Below are 19,949 nucleotides of genomic sequence, written 5' to 3'. Positions count from 1 at the left end.
GAGCAGTTGCTGTGGGGATGGAGCCTGGCGGCATGGCCGCTGTCGTGAGGAGGCGCCAACGCAGGCGAAACACCGGCACGCATTCCACCCCCCCCCCAACTACCTTGGTATGCTGCAAAAAAACAACAACCAACAACAACCCCAAAATGCCTCCCACTGGTGTGTGTGTGTGTATGTGCCCACTCATTTCTATGATTTCGCATTTACACACCTCATTTCTGTGCACAAGAGTAGCAGCTCTGTTAAAACCACACACCCCTCTCTTGGGTAGGGGAACATGGCAGGCGACTAATAATTACGCTACGGCCGAATGAGGTTGCAGGATATGCGTGTTCTTAAATGGAAAGCCCCCTCGCGGAAAACCCGATTTCAATCCGGTTGGTGGGAAACAAAAGGCAGAGCCCCCAGAGGGCGACTGGAAGGGCCGCGCGTGCAGGAAACCACAGCTGAGAGTCGAGCGAAGTGACTAAGAAGACGAAGGGGCTTCTGTGTCGGCCGGCGGCGCTGACCCTATCCAGGCCCGGAGAGAAGTAGGCAGGGCTACCCGATCGCCTGCCCAATGCTGAGGCGCCTTCACCCAGGATGACACTGAAGGACCGGGCTGTGGGACGGCGCGAGAAGAACGGCTCCCGTGACCCCCGCAAGTCCCGCCCTTCCCCTCAAGCGAGGCCGCCGACTATTTCCATTTTAGCTCCGGGAAGTGAAGCTATTGGCGCCAGCTTGAGTGCGGGCAAAATATCCGCTGCCGAGCCTCCGTCACTCCCTGCAAGGGGCAGCGGAGCCGCCGACTTGCCTCCGCTGCGCTGGTGGGAGGAGAGGGCGGGGTAGTGGCCCAGTTTGGGGAGGAGCCGCCCCCGGTGAGTAGCCTTGTTCGCCCGCCTGCCTGCCTGCCTCCCTCCGTGGGGCCCGTAGGACCCTTTTTATGCTTCCCCAGTGGGTGCTCTTCACTCCCTCTCTCCCCCCCCCCATCGCAGGGTCGCCCCGTGGATCTAGCAGCCTCTTTGCGGGGAGTCTTGGTGGTTGGGTGGCGCTTCGTTGAAACGTCTAAAGTAGGGGAGGATTCAGTAGGACCCGGGCTGGCCTGTTCTTCCACTTTTTTAACAGCCGCTTAATATGCAGAAATCGTCATGGGACGTTTTTCATGGCCAGGAGATACCTACCAAGCTGGCAGAGCTTCAGGAGCCCTTTCAAAAGTTTGCAACCTTAGAGTGAAATCTGACAAAAACTTCCTTCTCTCTACAAAGGCCCTGCCTCTTCACAGGAGGCCTGCCTGCTCTGATTTTCTTTTGCAGGTTTTTTTATGTGTCTGTTTTCAGTTCTCTTCTCAGTTTAGTTTACGCACTCCTCTAGAAGTACCTTCTACCTCAGGTTCTTGATCTTGGAGGATGCAGAACTTTTTAAAAAAATTACTTATGTCCGCAGCCTTGCAGATTAGTCCTGTTTGTACTTGATAACTGAGCATTCCTCAGAACAGACTGTATAAAAAGAGCCCACAAACAGGCATACCGGTAGGAGTGCTTACCAGGATTTATTATTTATTTATTTTTCAATATTTTGGAAGTCACTGTTGATAGTTACCTTTATTCAAGCTACCATATATATTTAATAGAAATAGCATCTTCAGCTCTCGGTATCCCGATCCATACTTTAGTGTCTCGTACAGTTTTGAGTGTTGTGTGGACACATGATCACAGTTCCATAATTCTCCCAGAATTTATTTGTGGCATTGTCTCTGTCCTTAGAGGTTGAGTGCTCTTTCAAATGCAGTAAAGTTGAGACAATACTGCTGGTATGACAGCTGAGACCTGTCTATGCGTTGTGTGGTCTGGCTTGTACATGCTCGGTTAACTCCCACTTGGACTACTGCAATGCGCTCTATGTGACTTGGAAACTACAACTAATCCAGAATGGGGCAGGTAGACTGGTGACTGGGAGAGGCTGCCAGGACCATATAACCCCAGCCCTAAAAGTAGTGTGTTGGCTCCCAGTATGTTTCTGAGCACAATTCAAAGTGCTGGTGCTGACCTTAAAATCCCTATATGGCTTTGGCCCTGTATGCTTGAAAGAGCATCTCCACTGCCATCTTCCAGCCTGGACACTGAGATCCAGCTCTGAGGGCCTTCTGGTGGTTCCGTCATTGTGAGAGGTGAGGTTACAGGGAACCGGGCAGAGGGCCTTTTTGGTAGTTGTGCCCGCTCTGTGGAATGCCCTCCCAGCAGATGTCAAACAGCTATGTGATTTTTAAAAGACATCTAAAGGAAGCCCTGTTCAGGGAAATTTTTTGCGTGTGATGCTGTATTGTGCTTTTACTATTTTTTGTTGGGAGCCCCCCAGAGTGCCTGGGGCAACCCAGTCAGATGGGCAGCATATAAATAATAAATTAATATTATTAATAATAATTCCTTTAAAGAAACAATTTCCCAGTGACAAAATACCAATAAAGCTTTCTGTGTTTCCTGCCCTGCCCTGCCCCTGCAATTCTTTGGCCATAATTATATTCACATTTCCTTCTTAGTTTAGATTTGTTTCCATGCTTTGTGTGTTATTAGCCTTTCCAGTTCTGGGTTATAAAGCTCTCTTATTTAATTTTTTTAAACGAAAGTCTTGTCTAGTTTGCTCATCTGCTTATGGTATCACATACGAGGTTAGTAAAGCATGTATGTGCAGAAGGGGGAGACACAGAGCAGCATGGCTGTCTTCTAACAACAAGCAGTATTCTGTAGCAAAGCACCCCACACCTATACAGGTACCGTATATACCCGAGTATAAGCCGACCCAAATATAAATCGAGGCACCTAATTTTCCTACAAAAACCTGGGAAAGCTTATTGACTCAAGTATAAGCCGATTCACCTTTGCCGCTGTGGAGGAGGAGGAGGAACAAGCAGCCCGAAAGCAGCCCTTTGAGCTGCTCCTTCCTCTTCCTCCTTTGCCAAGTTTGCATTTATGCGAGCAGTTCAGGAATGGAACAAGCTTCCTGGGGAGAGTAAAGAACCGCTGTTCTTGTACGCTTCTTAAGGAATGGTTGACTGGGGAGAGCGGGTGGCAGCATGAGCGGAGAGAAAGGGCTTCTTTCTCGCCGCCCCCACCGCTCGCCTCACTCAAGTATAAGCCGAGGGCAGCTTTTTCAGCACAAAAAATGTGCTGAAAAACTAGGCTTATACTCAAGTATATATGGTACTTTTACCATGGGAACTGGAAATAGTGCAGAGAAAAAAATAGTGGAGTTGGGCAGCTTTTAGGTTTGCAGCCTGTATTCAGACAAAGGAATGATTGGTTTTGAAGGAATTTAGCGTAAGTTTCCCCCCTTTAAATATGGAAGATTCTTATTTTGGTCAGGAAGAAATATAAGGGATTGGGTGTTCCATATGAAAAGTGTGTTCTAGAAAGCTGTGGATTTCTGGAAAACTGGAAATTGTCAAAATTCTGTTCTGTAAAGTTGTGTATAATTGAATAGGGTAGCATAAGTGTGCCTTGGGATGGGATTCCTTTATGGACTCTTTTATGGCAATCATTTAACTTGGCCATAGGTTGATTTGTACAGGAATACAATGCAATAATTGATGACTTTCAAGTTGAACCTTAATTCCTGGCTAGCAGGAAATATTTTATTGCTGCTGTATCTAGTCTTTGTCTGTATCAGAACTGTAATAGGGTCAGGTCTGATTTGAACATTATTTACTTGCTCATTGTGGAGGAAATGTTTCCATGTGGCATTCAAAGTTCATATTGCACATACCAAATTGGCAGAATCTCATAGAACATCATGCCAGTATTAGATGCTCTGTAACACTGATAAGGTGACATTCCATGCAATTGGAATGACTGACGTGCTGAGCCTAATACAAACTTTACTTTCTGCTGTGCGGAGTACAGATATATTATAGTAGTCTCCACTTGTGGCATTAGTAGATCTGAATCAGCACAGAATAGTTGCAGCCCCCCTAGAGGCGGACTTGATTATTGGTGCATGTGTTTTCAAAGGTAACAGCCTCAAGCCAGAGATTTTTTTTTTTTTGTACAAGCAACCCATCTTAAACCTAAACACATTTTCTCAGAAGCAAGTCCCTTTGATTTCAGTGGTACTTTCAAGGTATGCTTAGACTCTCAGTCGTTGCATAAAAAAGACTTGTCTGATGCATAAGGTATGAATCTGCAGCTCTACTCTTCTGAATCCTTATTCCCACTTTGCTACTATTTGTTCTTTGAGCCTGTGCTTGCAACATGAACTCTACGGATCTGTTCTACATTTGGGAGACTCAGCTGAATTCATCTTTCCTTGTAACTGCCGAGTGCATCTAAAAATTGATCCATTCGATTTTACCAGATTTGGGTCAACCTTATGGTACACCCTCTGGTTCTTCCTTTTTCCTTTAATGCAGACAACAGTCACACACACAGAAGGACCTGCAATTGGCTCTTGTAAGAGTCTTATTAATCTTGAGCAGTCAGCAGAGATTCAGAGTGCAATAGTGTATATCCTTTCTGAAAAATTTGTAACATTATGTATTCCTTTCATCTTGCTACCCAGGTCATAAACTCACAGAATTGTTGAGTTGGAAGGGACTCCAAGGGTAATTTAGTCCAGGCTCCTGCAGTGCAGGTCCCCTTTAGGAGTTTTCTGAACAGTGGGTACAATAAACCCAATCTTTTGGGGCTGTTGTAAATTCGTTAGTTTTCAGAAAACATGGTAAACTGTTGGGAACAGAATTTTTAAAGGAGAGCACTACGTATTGTGTTTAACCACAAATTTTGAGTCCATGGTGTTGATTCTCATACCTAAATTTTGGATAGCAGCTTACAAACAGCCGTCTGTAGCCTGAACCTCTAACTCATTTGGGGATGAGAGTCATTCATTTTTGGCCTTATTTTTGAACATTTTAAGCTGTCACAGCTTGGCAGGTCTAGTGGCTGCAATGTCAAGATTGTGAATTATCCTGCTGGTAATTGTTTTCTGATTCATCAAAGTGATAGATGATGATGAAAGAAAATGGCAAAAAAGCATAAATGGGGAATTTTCAAGGATGCCCCTGAAAAGTGCAAGTTCTGAAATGAAACACACGTGGGCTTGCTTATTAATGGGTCATCTTTACCCTCTTCAGCTTAAAGAAAGAAATGCTTCCTGACTTGAATTGGTTTCTCTAATTTATGTTTGCTGGGACATCAGTCCTGTTGACTTCAGAGCACCAGTGACAGTTGTGTGGTTGAGTATGCAATCCTAAACCCTCTTACTTGGAAGTAAACCACATTTAAGTCAATGGGACTTTTTCTGAGTAGACATGTATAGTGTTGCTTCTGTTAAAATGTTGGGGATAAGTGAGTCATCCTACCTGTGTTTTGTGCTTCATAGCAATCCCATATTGAATGTGATCTGTCAGGCAGATGATAGACTGCACAATCTGAGCAAGTTGAGTGCTGGTGTGAATGTTTTTTTTGGGGGGGGGGCAAGCTTGCAAATGCTCTTCCCCAATCTGCTTCCATGTATTTCACAGGCATACTAAGATACGTGATCTGATTTATTGAATATGAAGTAATAACACAAACAAATCTCTCTGAATTGTCTTTTGTGTTGTGTTTGCCTATTGCTCCAAAGTGTGTAACTTGTAAATATTTGAGTGTTTTTGCTTCCCTTTCTGTAAGCAGTGGTTGTTTTCCCTTCAAAGTGAGAGCATTTGAGACTTTAGAGGGTTGTTGTATTTACAAACAAACATACAGGGCAGGATTCAACTAATGAGTCATGCTAACAGAAGCCTGCACAGAGACTTCTGCTAGGCAGGGGTCAGCAAACTTTTTCAGCAGGGGGCCAGTGCACTGTCCCTCAGACCTTGTGTGTGTGGGGGGGGTATATTAAAAAAGAACAAATTCCTATGCCCCACAAATAACCCAGAGATGCATTTTAAATAAAAGCACACATTCTACTTAAGTAAAAACACCAGGCAGGCCCCACAAATAACCCAGAGATGCATTTTAAATAAAAGGCATATTCTACTCATGTAAAAACACACTGATTCCAGGACCATCTGCGGGCCGGATTTAGAAGGTGATTGGGCCGGATCCGGCCCCCGGGCTTTAGTTTGCCTACCCATGTGCTAGTGCATCAGAGCTTTCTCCTCCTTTCCTTTCTATGCAGAGCCTGGTACTGGCTGTGGGGCAGTCTATATCACTATATAATATATCTGCAGCACTTTCTAGTTTACTTTGCCTAGATCTTTGATTGTGGGGGGTTGCTCCTGGATTGTTAGCCCATTTTGCATAATTAGCTGAGCTCTGAAAGTTTTTGGGGTGAAAGCAGGAAGTTCTGCTGAAAGAGTTGGGGTTAAAGTTGGCTGCAGCCGAGAACTTCTATCAGCGAGGGGAGGACAATAAAGCAGAGAGACAGGTGACTGTCTTCTTGCTGGGGAAAGTAGCAAGAAACATACAGGTGAAGCTGAAAGAGTTTGCTGGTTTATGTGAGGGCTTATCCTCATTTCTTATCAGTTAAGAGGGAGGAGGGAGAGAGCAAACAAAGCCAGCACACGATATGCTAAGTATCTGTAAAGTATTGGTTCAGCTGAGCTACCCCCTGGGAAGCTGTCAAGTCTCAGCCTTTTGTTCACCAGTATATTGCCTTGTTGAAACACTTATCACAATAAAATAAAATAAAAAATTCCTTCCAGTAGCACCTTAGAGACCAACTACGGTAAGTTTGTTCTTGGTATGAGCTTTGGTATCTGAAGAAGTGTGCATGCGCACGAAAGCTCATACCAAGAACAAACTTACCGTAGTTGGTCTCTAAGGTGCTACTGGAAGGAATTTTTTTTTTATTTTGTTTTGACTATGGCAGACCAACACGGCTCCCTACCTGTAACTTATAACAATGTTATTTCAATACTGCTATTCAGCTGCATAGCCCTAGTCTGTAGCCTGTGGGAGAAGGAGAGAAGGACTTGTTTCATCTGGTAAACTGAAAGGCTTTGCTAAATTCCTCTCACAATTTCAGAGAAAAGGATAGAGAACTGCAGCACCCAGTGCAGACAGCACTGGTTCTGAACCCAGTAGAGTACATGAGTCTGCTCCATTAATCTTCTTTTCCTAATGTCAAATCTCTATCCTATTTCTTTCTGTTAATAACCTGATTGCTAAAGCAATAGCTCAGACAGAACTAGTACTGTACAGGTATTCCTGTCTGTCATTGCTGCCTGAAGGTATCTTGTTCTCTTAAAAAACTCTGTGTGTTTCTCCTTGCTGTCCCTTGTTCCTGGATTCCCCGCCCCACCCAGAACAATCTTCTGGTTCTACCTCTCTCTTCTTCCAAATCCTTCCTCCATATAGTTCTTGATTACGGTATCTGTCCAGTCATCCTTAAATGTGTGTTACTGCCCATGCTCAAGTCCAGCTCTTATTGCCCTTGCCCCTCCTATTCATCCTCTTCCATTGTTGAGCTTTAGTTTAGACGTGGCAGCTACAGACCTCTATGGACTAAAGCTCCCATAATCCTTGACCATTGACCATGCTGGTTAAGACTGATGAGAGGTGGGAGCTGAACAACATCTAGAGGACTATGGGTTAGCCACCCCGGCTTTAGATTGTAGGCTCCTTTCTTTCTACTTATGCGGTAAAGCATCATTTGCATTATTGCTACATTCTCTCATATAAAAGCAATTTCCAACATTTCATTGCATTCTAGCATGATCAGGAAATGAAAAGCAGAGCCATGCAGATTGGAATAGTGTTAATTATTAGTGGTTTTCATTGCATTCTATGATACATCCAGGAAGATGGTTGAGAAAAGACCAACACTTACCTGTACTGGGGAAGCTGTTTTTATGGGAGGAGACTGTCATGGTAACATCGGCATTAGATATATGGTGAGGTGCACAAAGCCCTCCATGGCTAGTGCAGTAGGGCATGTCATTTTAGGGGGTGAAAGTTAACTTGCAAATTTCTTCAGTGAGGGGTATTTAAAATATGAAGGCAGCCCTATTTAGGGAAGCTTTTAATGTTTAATAAACTATTGCATTTTAATATTCTGTTGGAAGCCACCCAGAGTGGCTGGGGAAACCCAGCAAGATGGGCGGGGTATAAATAAATAAATAAATAAATAAATAAATAAATAAATATTATTATTTTCTTCTGTTTTTTTGATTGAGTTACATTTTGCTTGGTAAATTATTCTCTCGGAAAGCCAAAGAACTTATTTTGCCTTCTGAAAATGTCAGGAAGCGCTATAATTTTTTTTTGTTTCTCTGCATAAAACATATCCTTTTAAGCATACAACATTACCTTGTAATCATAAAACAATGTTAGAAAGTAATGACATCAGTTAATAAGAAATGCAAACAAGATGTTTAATCAAGTCTTGCTTTGATTTGTTCTTGGACATCCATCGCCAATTTGCTTCTATGCCACTGATGTAGCTCTCACACTTTTCATGTGTATACACCCTGCCTACTGGCTCTGTGACTTGTTTCACATACCTCTGTATAGACTGAACATGGCAGGGCCACTATGGAACTTGCATGGGCTTGTCAGTGGACTTCTTTACTTTGGCTATAGTAAGTTTACATGTCAAAGGAGGTTCATATACCCAGTCAGACCAGTCCTATCAGCTCCAACAGGGACAAAGCACAGGGGTTGATGCAATACATCTTCCTTGGACGTACAGAAATGCCTCCCAGTATGCCATCATCTCCGCCCCTTAAGTTGACAATCTTTTAGACACCAGCTCTCCTCTCTTCACTGTCATCTGAGCACAAGAGTGTCTGGATTATCATTTCACTGAATGCATACCATGCTGAGCACTAAATGGTTGGCAAAACAGCATCCACTACAGCCTTCTTTTGTAGCTGAAACAAAATGCAGCGTGCGCCCTCCACCCAATAGTGTTTTACTGTGATGTTGAACCAGCAGGGGTAGTATACACAAACAATGCATTCCACTATCAGTCTTAAATTGTTGAGGGTTTTGCCTTCTTTTTTGAAACCCATATGCAACAAAGCCTGTTTGCTGCTGTTACCACCTTGAATGGTTCACTGGACCAATGTCTACAAGAGCCAGATCTGTGGGATGTTTTTCTGTCCTTATGTGTGATCCGATACTTGTACACTTAATCAGTGGACGGATCCTTAACAACATTGACACTCAGAGGCTGTCCAATTGAGAGTTGGGTGAATGAAGGATCAATTTCAAGTTCTGCAGCAGTGTCTAGCATCTTGCCACTGCTACCTGTCCACTTGCTGTTAGACAAGGTCTTCCCATCAAATGCTGTGATCAAGTGTCACAGGGGTTACTCATTGGTGTGAACACAAACCAACTAGAGCAGCTTACGACCTGGCTTGACCTCTACCCAGTGCATGGTACCACCCACCCACCCAGTGTTAGCATTTGTAGAATCACCTCCAATGGCCTGCAGGCTCTTCTTCATGAAATCTACAATATTAGTAGCTATAATGTCAGCTGGTTTTCCCCTCTTTAAGCCTTTCTCTGGAGTGAAGTGGTAGAGATATCTTCCACCTGGCTCACTGCACACAGAATAATGCTGTTCCGTGATGATGCTGGGGAACTGCTGATCTGAACTGTCTGCTTTCAGCATTTCTTTAGTTATATCTTCGCAGCCATCCAAAAAGATGTAGTCAATTTCATCCTTCTGACAAAGATACCCGGTAATCAAAATTCCTGATCCAGGGATTTTGTTACTTTTTCTTGACCCCTATTGACTTTATTTTGATCCGTTATAAGTCTCTTGTGTTCTTCAGCGATCAAGCCAGCATCCACAAAGGCAGCAGTGGTGATGGCAGCTGTGGCATGTAGGCCAGCACCATATCTAATGCTATGAATAACAACATTATATATTTCGAGTGTGTTGTATTCATTTTTCTAATTAAAATGTTATTTTTTAAGTATTAGAAGTGGAAGGTATACTTGGTTTTCCTAATGTCAATTAATAACTTCCATCATTTCCATCTTGGGCATCAGCTATTTGTTCTTCATTTTCATCAGCAGAGAAAATTATTTCATTTGATGGTATCGAAGCATCCTGCTTACTTCTCTGCTTATATTCAGCAAGACTTATCCTCTCATCTTCTTGCCACTTGCTTTTTGTCTTGTCTCTTATACCCAGGCAGATCTGGCAAGCCAGGCTGATGTGATCCAATAATTTTTAATGATTTTAATGCAATTTTACAAACATTTTTCCCATTTGTTTTTTAATATGACAATTTTAAAATTATTGGAAATTCCACAAAAATGTTAAAAGGTCATTATTTTTTATGTAGCTATATACCAAACTAAACTAAATTACATTAATTTAACCAAAATATCATTTGAATTCCCAAGTGATGCTACAACTTTTTAGCACCCCTCACTTTTGGAATTTGAAAGTTGAAAAATTCAACACGGCCTACCAGGGCAGCCCTTTGCGAGCCAAACCTAACCAGTATGGCCCTTGACCATCATCATGCAAATATCTCTGCTGGCTGTAAGATAACCCAGAAAGTCATTCCTACCATGATAGCTTTTACGCAGTGGGACCTTGTATTTTCTCTATGCATTCTTTTGGTTTCCTGTTCGTGTTGTTATCACTTAGGACGCTGAGCTGATAGCCAGAAAAGCTTTGGAGAACATAGTGCGGGGGTGGGTATGGGGAGGATTTGCGGTGTTGCTGCTTCTCTCTGTTGGCCAAGAGCCCTAATCAGCTTTTTCTGGCTGTGCTTTCACTGTTAAAGCTTGTTATGTAGCTCTCTTGCTATGTATAGTGTGGCAATGAAGGACTTTGCCGGAAGCGCCAGCTCTAATTGCACTTGCACCTGCCCTCCCCTCTGTTTCTCATAACTCTTAGCATTTCTGGCTTTTCAGCAGTTTCCCCCCTCTAGCTGCAGAATGCCCTTTCTGGAACAGGTAGCCATGGTTTGTCCCAGTAGAGGGCACTATGAGCATGCTGTTCAGTGGGCAACTTAGGCTATAAAAGGAGAGCCAAGTGTCCTTGACTTTTCTCTCTCGTTTTCATTTAGTCTTTTTGCCGTTCTTCTGACCTTTGTCTTATTTCTACAGTACACTTCCAAGCTGTTGCTCTGTGAGCATATTGCTTGAAAAATGCAGTTCCTTTCCTGTGCCTAATTGAATATGAAAGCTGGCAACTGCTTCTGATTCTTTGGTTTCCCCCTTCTGTAGTGCTGAGTCTAGCACGATCCGCTGTCCCTTTCTCAGTTTTTCCTGCATCAGCAGTGGAGCCAGGTTTAGGCTAATAGGGTTTTGGGATGGCAGGCTGATGTTTTCTGATGTTGCATGAATAACTTTGGGCAAGTTGGAAATGTGTTTTTGTTGTTTCTATTCATTGCTTTGGAACCTGCTGTTAAGTCTGTGTTATCTAGCTTCTTCCTGATTTAATCAGCTATATAAGGTAGTCTTAATTGGGTGAGCGGGGATTTATGAATGTGCCTCAATAAGTCTCAGGTCTCCACACCTATGAGACAAGAATGGATTGCCTAGGGTGCTCTACCTCCAAGTAATCAATTAGGAGGGGAAACTGAAGCAGGATCAGTCAGACAAATAAATATTTCTGTTTGTTCCAGTGGAAAGGATGCCAAAGAAAAAGCGGAAAACTTCAGATGGGCCAGATTCCCAGAGCCAGGATCAGGGAGAAGAGTCAAGGGAATTATCAAATGCCATGGTTGTGGATGCGTGTATTGTCATATCTGACAGTGATGGAGAGGTGAGTAGTCAAGAACAAACAATGCAAATTCTGACTTGAATTCTATTTGTATACCAGTGCATTTTCTTTCCCCTCCCCCATAAAATTCTATTTTGAAATCAAGTTGGAAATACAAGCAACAGAATGAAAGAACACCACAGAATATTATAAACAAAAACCATGGTGTCAGAACACTCCCCCCCCCCCCAATACAGCTGCTTCCTTATTGGGCAACTTCATACGTAATCATGGTCCCCCAAATTTAATCAATCTGCTAATTTATTTTTATGGGAGAGTTTATTCTACCTCTCTATCTGGAGTTAGGTAGCTTGACTTTGGCACAATAGTCTTTATTCTGCTTAATGTATTTTTAGGAGAGCTTTGATTTATTTTTCTCTAAGTAATCATATTTGGAAAGTAATCATACATGGAAAGAATAGGCATTTGGCATTGGAAATAAACTCTCCACATCCCCAGTTTCCTCTAACTACTGTATTGCCCTGAATATAAGCCGCATCCGCAAATAAGCTGCATCTTTAAAATTAGGCGGCTTGGGGGAGGCTTGGAAGCCACGGAAGGGATGGGCGCTGCTGCCCTCTGCCCCTGGGCTGCTCTCCGGGGGGGGGGGGAGCCACACCGCTTTGACGGTGGCGTAAGGTCACGAATATAAGCCACACTTTAACTTTTAACAATTGGAATTTGGGGGAAAAATGTGCGGCTTATATTTGGGCCAATACGGTATATCCTTTTTTTGGTTTGTATTTTTTTTAAAAAAATTATTTACACACACACACACACACACACACACACACACGGCTCTTTGTAGTATATTTTAGACACTAAAGAAAACACTTTAAACTAAAATAGCTGTATTCTCATAGGGGGAAGAAATCTGTGTCTCATGTAATTTGACAGGACAAGTCCTAGTTCGTATAGCTCAAAATTGCCACCTTGATTTCTGTGCAGAAAGTAGCTGAAAGCTGACTTGAAACACCTCTGTCAGGAGGGTGAATGTGTTCTGCATCAGCTGCAGTCACCTAGCAGTCCTCAGTGCTCTGTATACCGTTAATTACAGGAGCCTGCTTTGAATCTAAGAATAGCTTGCTGGAGAAGGCCGATGGCCCATCTAGTCCAGCATTGTGTTCTCACAGTCTAACCAGATGCCTGTGGAAGCTTAGGAAGGGATGAACAAAGGCCAGTAGATATAAACAGGTAAAATAAGGTTGTGGCCAGAGGTGGATAAAAGCTTCCCCATATACCCTGTTCTCCAAGTGCAACATTTCATATTTATTTATCTAGAATATTTTAGATACCACCCTTTAAGGAAACTTCCAGGGTGGTTTAGAAAAACAGAAGTGCACATGACCCCTGAAAATGTTCCCATGTTATGAGAACTTGCCCTGTAAGCTGCTGAAGAAGGATGGTAGGTGTCTAAGGTGTTGGGGATGACACTCCAAAGTTATTCCAGTTGTGGTATCTATTTGTTTAAAATATGTTGCAGTGATGGCAAAGTGTTGTTCAGCTGAACTTTAAGAAGATTAACAAATGACCCTGTTCAGAGATGAATCTCATTCTCTCCAGTGTGACATAATTATGTTTAATAGAAACCAAATGTCAAGCTTGGGGGCATTCCACAGAATTCCCTAATGACAACCTTTTACTATTATTTACACAGCATTATTTACACAGCTTACTGATTCTAGGCAAGGTCCAAATCCTTGTAAGCTAAAGCCAAGTCCAGCAAAATGACCACCAGAGGAACTCATTTGCCATTGTATATTTGCAGTTTTTATATCCTCACCCAGTACTTTTAAAATGTTAGGACTTCCCTACTGATTATAGATCTTGTGCCTAGTTCCTTTAGTGGCCAGTATTGATAAACAGATAGTTATTATGTGCAAAGACTAAAAACAAAGCTGAAAACACAAAAACAAAACACAAACACAAAAAATCTCACATAAGCTAAACAGAGGTTGGGGGGGACCTTTACATCAGATGATATTGAAAGTTACATCTGCATACTTATTAGAGAGCTTCCCTGCTGGGAAAATTCTTTAAAGAAATACATCATACAGCAGTGATTATTCCTTTTTGTTAAACCCCGATCTCGGCAAATATGCTAAGCTAACTTCAGATTTGTGCTGTGTTGCGATCTTCATATTGAAATCTGCAAGGAAAGACAAAACCAATAACGACAAGAGAGTCTACAATGCATGCAAGATCAGGACCTATTGTTGGCCACAATCTTTTATCTCAGTGTGCATATATTTGAAAATAGAGAAACAAAATAACTCTTAAAATGAATCTGTAAAAATATTAGGCACTTTCACTTGACTATACGTTCAGACCTATAAACAATAAATTCTGGTGGCGTAATCTCTCATATTACAGTACAGGACGTGCTCAGGGAGGCCATTAAAGAGCCAATTAGGTTCTGTTTAAGTGAAAACAGTTCACAGCCAGTTGAGTAAATGGATTTATTCTGTTTGCTCTGTTTTCAGATCTGAGGCTATAACCCTGCCTTCTCATTTTCTCTCCTGCAAAAAAATACCTTTCCTGGGAATTGTGAAAAATGTGTCTGACTCCTGAAACATTTCCTCAGATTTGCCAGGCATGCAATACAAAATTCAAGTTCTGAATTCCGTTGTTGCATTAACGTAAAAGGCATGTAATAGTCTGGATAAATGACAGTTTTAGAGAGGAGTAGATTCTCAATTCTTCTGGCAGCTGCTCACATGTGGTTCCCTATGATACACAGATTTATAAGGCAGACTTGGAAACCAGAAGTTCATTGGGCTCTTTCTTTGGCAACCTCCTGACAGGTATCTTTAGAACAAGCCTCCCGTCCTCCTCTTGAGCCAGGATGCTTTGTAGCAGTTGCAGCTGGAAAGTCTCCAGCAACTCGCTTTTGATTATCTCTGGCAGGCTGAGTCTCCCTGGTGTTTCTCAGTCATGCTTTGTTGTCAAACTCCTCTGTGCTATTTTGCAAACTTCTTCTTATAGTGGGCTTTGCCACAGCATCTGTGAAGGCTAATCTGAAGCAACTTTTCTGCCCAGTGGCCTGTCTAATCAATACTGATTGCCTCATAGGCTCGAGTTGCTTTTGTCTTCAACTTGTGCTATCTGTGCATATGTGATTAGACCCTTTATCAGCCTTTTACTGATATCGACAAAAAATGGTTTCTTTTCTCAGTAGAGTGTGTGTAGATTATGAAGCGATGTTAAGCTGAATTCACTCTAACATATTTGCTATACATTTATCACACCCTTCTTCAGAGAACTCATGAGTGCTACCCAGTAAAGTAAATTAGACTGAGAGGGAAAGGAAGTCCTGTTGCACGGGCAGAGGTCTGTGTGTTAATGGGATGATTTTGTCGGATACAACCCTTTGTACTGACTTTCTTCTGTAGTTTTACATATTTCATTAGGACAACTTGTTGAGCTGAATCTGTACAGCTTTCTAAGTATAAGAAAGAAGGTGTGAAAGCTGGCATTGGGTCAGCCTTTTGGTCCATGTAGCTCAGGACAATCTCCTTCAACTTGCAGTGACTCCCTACTCTGTTGCTGTCATCCTCTGTTGCTAGGAATTGTACCTCAACCATTCCACATGGCGACTTCCTATTCATTTTATATACACCACTTACATTATAGAATATCAAAGCAGCGCAGAGAAAGCCAGAAATAAGTATAAAATACACATCAGAAATAATACAATTAAAATACTGATACTGATAACTCCAAGAGATGATCCGTGGACAATAATTAAAAATCGCATTCAGAAACCGGGTAAATAAAAAGGTCTGCATCAGAAACAGCAGATTGTTGGTGCCACAAAAGGGAGGCAGCACAATAACAGGCATTTTCTTTTTCTTTTTTAAAAAACATTTTATTAATTTTCCAATAAAAACAGCCAAAATAACAGGCCTTTTCTTTGGTGGCTCCCCATTTGTGGAATGCTCTCCCCAAGGAGTCTTGCCTGGGGCCTTCATCTTTAGGTGCCAGGTGAAAACTGTTTCTCTGTAATCAGGCCTTTGGCTGATTAACATTCTATAGTCTTTTAAATGTGTTGATGGGAGAGGCATTACTGGCTTGTGTTCGTTTTATTATGTATTTTGTGCTCTTGTATTTTGAACTGGCCTGTGATCTTCAGATGAAGGGTGGTATACAACTGTAATAAATAAATAAATAAATAAAATAAAATAAAATAAAATAAATACATTGAACATGGCCTAGATTGAAGCATATGGTCAGCCAGTGTAGCTGCTTTAACAAAGGTGTCATATATTGATGGCAGTTAACTCCAGACAGCAAGCTCACAGCAGCATTTTGCACTAACTGCAACTTCTGAACCAGCCTCAGGGACAGTCCCAATAAAATGCATTGCAGTAATCAAGTGAGCAGTGTATGTGCCACTGTCGTGAGATTATCCCTGTCCAGGACTGTCAATAGCTGGCATACCAGGCTAAGCTGGTAGAAGGCAGCCCTCACTACTGAAGCAACTTGAGCCTCTAGTGACACATGAATCAGTGAGTACCCCCAGATTACGAACATGCTCCTTTTAAGTGAGTGTCCAGAACAAGCAAATGGGCAGTTTCCTGGATGCCCAAACCACCTACCGGCAGTGCCTTCATCTTGCCAGGATACGATTTCATTATATTGGCCATGTTCTATCTCCACTGTTGGAAACAGTAGACTTTTGAATACCAGTTGCCGGGAATCGCAAACAGGGAGATTATAGTTGCACTTAGGTCCTGCTGGTGGGCTTCTCATAGGCATCTGATTGGCCACTGTAGGAACAGGATACTGGACTAGGTAGGCCTTTGGCCAGAACCAGCAGGGCTCTTCTTATCTTACATATTATTTGCAAGCCCAAGCAGAGTGCAGGTTTTTGTGACAGAGGAGAGACTATTAAAATCTCTCAGCTACCTCCGTTAACTACATGCACTTATTTTACTCTTCTTCAGTACAGAAGCTATGAGCTTCAAAAGTCAAAGTGCTTGAAAGAAATATATTGGATGAGTCCTGAACAGGTCAAGACTACTGGTCATTCCAGAATATTATTTCATGGAATAAAACACTTTCCCCCCACTAGCATTGATCCAGCATGTTTACTGCTTGTGGGCTTCTCATAGGCATTTAGTTTTATTTATTTTATTTTTTATTTATATAATTTATATCCTGCACCCATCATATGTGATCTTGGGCCCACAACAATAAACAGTCAAGTATCTTTGGGTTATATAATGGCTCATTCAGAAGGCCTGACAGCAGGGGAGAGTCTTCAGCTGGTGCAAAAATAATAATAACTAAAGTTGGTACCTGGCAATGCTTGGAGGGCGGGTTGCTGGTCAGTGTGAGGACAGGTTGCTGGGCTAGATGGTCTGTGCTGGCAGGACTCCTATGCATTAGAAGGAAGTGTGCAATTCATTGCTGCAGGGAGAGGGCTTGTCTTGCTGGTATTTGCCACTTCTGAAAAAGGCTACATGAAGATTCCAGTGATTAGAATAGGAGAGTTTTGAGGGGGGAAATCATTTTCTCAATGAGAATATATAGTTCTTTGGGTGTTTGGAAGATACAATACTGGAAAGACATTTAAATCCCCTGAAATGTGCAAAACAAGTGAGCAAAATAGTGATAGCCTCAATAGACCCTATGTATGATTTGCTCTATTGGATAGCTGCAGTCCAGGGAGCTTCTGCAGTGAATCCAATTAATCCTCATGGCCTAAGCACACACGCGCGGTTTTCAGTGACTCAAGATTTTTAAAAGCATACTTATTTAATAAAACCAGAAAATGAAAAACACTATTTAATTAGGTCTTAGATCTGCTCATGGGAAGATTTTGTTTCTAGTGGGAGCAAACCCCTTAATCCAGAAATACTCTATATCTGTGCTGGCGAGAATGGCCTTGAGATACCTTCATTGAATGCAGAGAAGGAAAGAAATCAACAAAGGCAGTGGGGCTGCTCTAATCTGACCCAGCCTTTTAATAATGCTCATCCGCCTACGAGAATATCAACTACTCAAGGGACCATTCAACCAACTGCCTTTTTAATAAGACTGCTAGTCCAAAAATAATCTTAATCAATTAAGTATCTCCAACACTGCTACAAGGTCATTCCTAATGCAAAACTTACAAGGAAAACTAATAGTTATGCTTGATTTGATCTCTGTGCTGTATTCCTCTGTTCACAGGAAGAATTCTGGATAGAGTCTCCCTTTCTTTGGGTTAAAAAGCTTTGAGAATATCATCATCTGTGTTGCTTTTTTCAAATAGGGATGTGCAGTTTAATTTATGCTTACAAGCAACTGCAGCATCAGTTTTGTCCAAAGACTGCAGAAAGAGATTTGTTCCTAAAAACTCCAGTATTTTCATTCAAAAGGAACTGATTAATTTACCACTGTTTCAAGCTAGATGATTTGAAAACTGTTAATGAATTCTTACAAAACAACCTTATGTGCAGTGACTAGAAAATAAGGACCATTGAGATCATCTTAAATAGCCTACATAACTCAGTTATCTAAAATCTAGATGTGCACAATATTAATACATCCAGTATTGCTGTATAGGACAGAATCTTGGGTAACAATGAAAAAATGAGAAACACACATTGATGATATCTGAAAACAAAATAATCAGGAAAATCTTTGGTCATATCAGGGAAAATGAAACCTGCAGATGAAGGATTAAAGAAGAAATAAGAAGTCTCTAGACAAGCCAAGCATAGTGGGGGAGATTAAGGCAAATTTATTTCAGTAGCTCAGGCGCATCCGAGATACGGATAAGCAGAGAGCAGTGACAAAACAACTTTTGTAGTAACACCATGCCTTATCATTATTATTTATTAAATTTGTATACTGCCCTTCATCTGAAGATGACAGGGTGGTCCACAACATAAAAATACAAAATGAGAACACAAAATACACAAAGAAACAAAAACCACTAACCCACAAACACAGATAATGTTAGATGTTTTTTCCTGTTGCTTAAAGATATGTAATGAAGGTGCCAGGTGAGCCTTCCCGGGGAGAGCATTCCACAAGTTGGGAGCCACCACAGAAAAGGCCCCTACTCATGTTGTCACCCTCCTTACCTTATGAAGCAGTTCATATGGGAAGAGGCAGTCCTTGAGGTACTGCGGTCCTGAGTCATTTAAGCCTTTATAGGTCAAAACTGACACTTTGAATTGGGCCCAAAAACTAATGGGCAGCTAGTGCAGTCGGGCCAGGATTGGTGTAATATGCTCAAACTGTCTTGCCCTGGTGACCTTATTTCATTTTAACTTTTTCAGGGTTTTTCAGGTTAAGAATGGACCTCTGGAACGAATTAAGTTCTTAACCCAAGGTACCACTGTATTTTTCTTAAGACAGGCCTGTATTCCAGTGCAGCAGAAAAGAATAGGATTGGCATACGTCCCTGTCTGGGCGGAAATCACTAAAATGTATGAGAAAATCTGTACGTATGGCAGCCCATATCGGCAGTTCCGTTTTTGCCAATTCTCTATAAAAACTGCTCAAAAACGGCTTTTTTTGTGGTTTTGGGCAGAACTAAAAAAAGCTCAACAACTTTTCTGTCCGGATTTTCCCTGTTTGAAATATGGGAACCCTAGAAAAGAAGCCACCAGCAAGGACTCATCAGTGAGCTGAAACTAACTTGTTTCACAGGGAGTCTGAAGAAGCCTTTTGTTAATGTCACCTTGACAGAGAGTTGAGCTAAAGTATCAAGGCAAAATCAGAAGTCTGGCTGCCAGGAGTAAAAGTGACAAGGGGTTTGTCTGAACTTTGTCACGAGAAGAATAGGTGCAAGCTTAGAGTCCATGCTGGGTAATTGCCTATCAGACTGTAGTTTGTTAAAGAGGACCTGCTTTCCAGTGACAAATATAGGGCACTGACAGGGGCTAGCTCTTCCTTTTCATGCAACTGCAAAACGATGAAGCTTGTAAAAAGAATATTAAAGTGTAAACAGGGGGAATGAGAGGGGAGAGCACAGCAAGGGGGATAAAACAGGATGGCTGTGTAGCTATTCAAACCCACCCACACAGCATCAAGCAGCAGCAGCTTTGCTCTGCTTTAGTCATGCTGTAAAGAACCATCTGGGAGTCTCTGGAATGGTTAACACCTATCATGTTACTACAGCCAATAACAAAACAGTCCGTTTGTGAGCGCCTTGATAAAAAAGGATCATCAAAAAGAAGGCTAGATGGATTTGTCTGGAGAGAAAACACACACATATCATGGCGAGCTAATGCTGTTTTTTTTAAAAAAATAATAAATAAATAAAT

At 41.9% G+C, this 19,949-nt stretch overlaps 1 protein-coding gene across 6 annotated transcripts in view; it reads left to right on the top strand.

Moving 5' to 3' along the window:
- The first annotated feature begins 582 nt into the window (after positions 1-582).
- The window catches only part of UIMC1 (ubiquitin interaction motif containing 1), an 85,499-nt gene continuing 66,132 nt past the window's right edge, over positions 583-19,949 (top strand). For 4 of the 6 annotated variants that reach the window (XM_033140430.1, XM_033140429.1, XM_033140434.1 and 1 more), the window contains exons 1-2: positions 5,215-5,237; positions 11,549-11,688. In XM_033140430.1, the coding sequence (XP_032996321.1) occupies position 5,237; positions 11,549-11,688 (141 nt within the window). In that variant the 5' untranslated portion in view covers positions 5,215-5,236. The other 2 variants (XM_033140431.1, XM_033140432.1) reach the window with 2 other exon arrangements.

The sequence above is a fragment of the Lacerta agilis genome, chromosome 2 (genome assembly GCF_009819535.1).
Source record: "Lacerta agilis isolate rLacAgi1 chromosome 2, rLacAgi1.pri, whole genome shotgun sequence".
In the NCBI taxonomy this organism is placed as follows: domain Eukaryota; kingdom Metazoa; phylum Chordata; class Lepidosauria; order Squamata; family Lacertidae; genus Lacerta; species Lacerta agilis.
The sequence above is the reverse complement of the archived record's forward strand: the minus strand, read 5'-3'. Positions and strand labels throughout refer to the sequence as shown.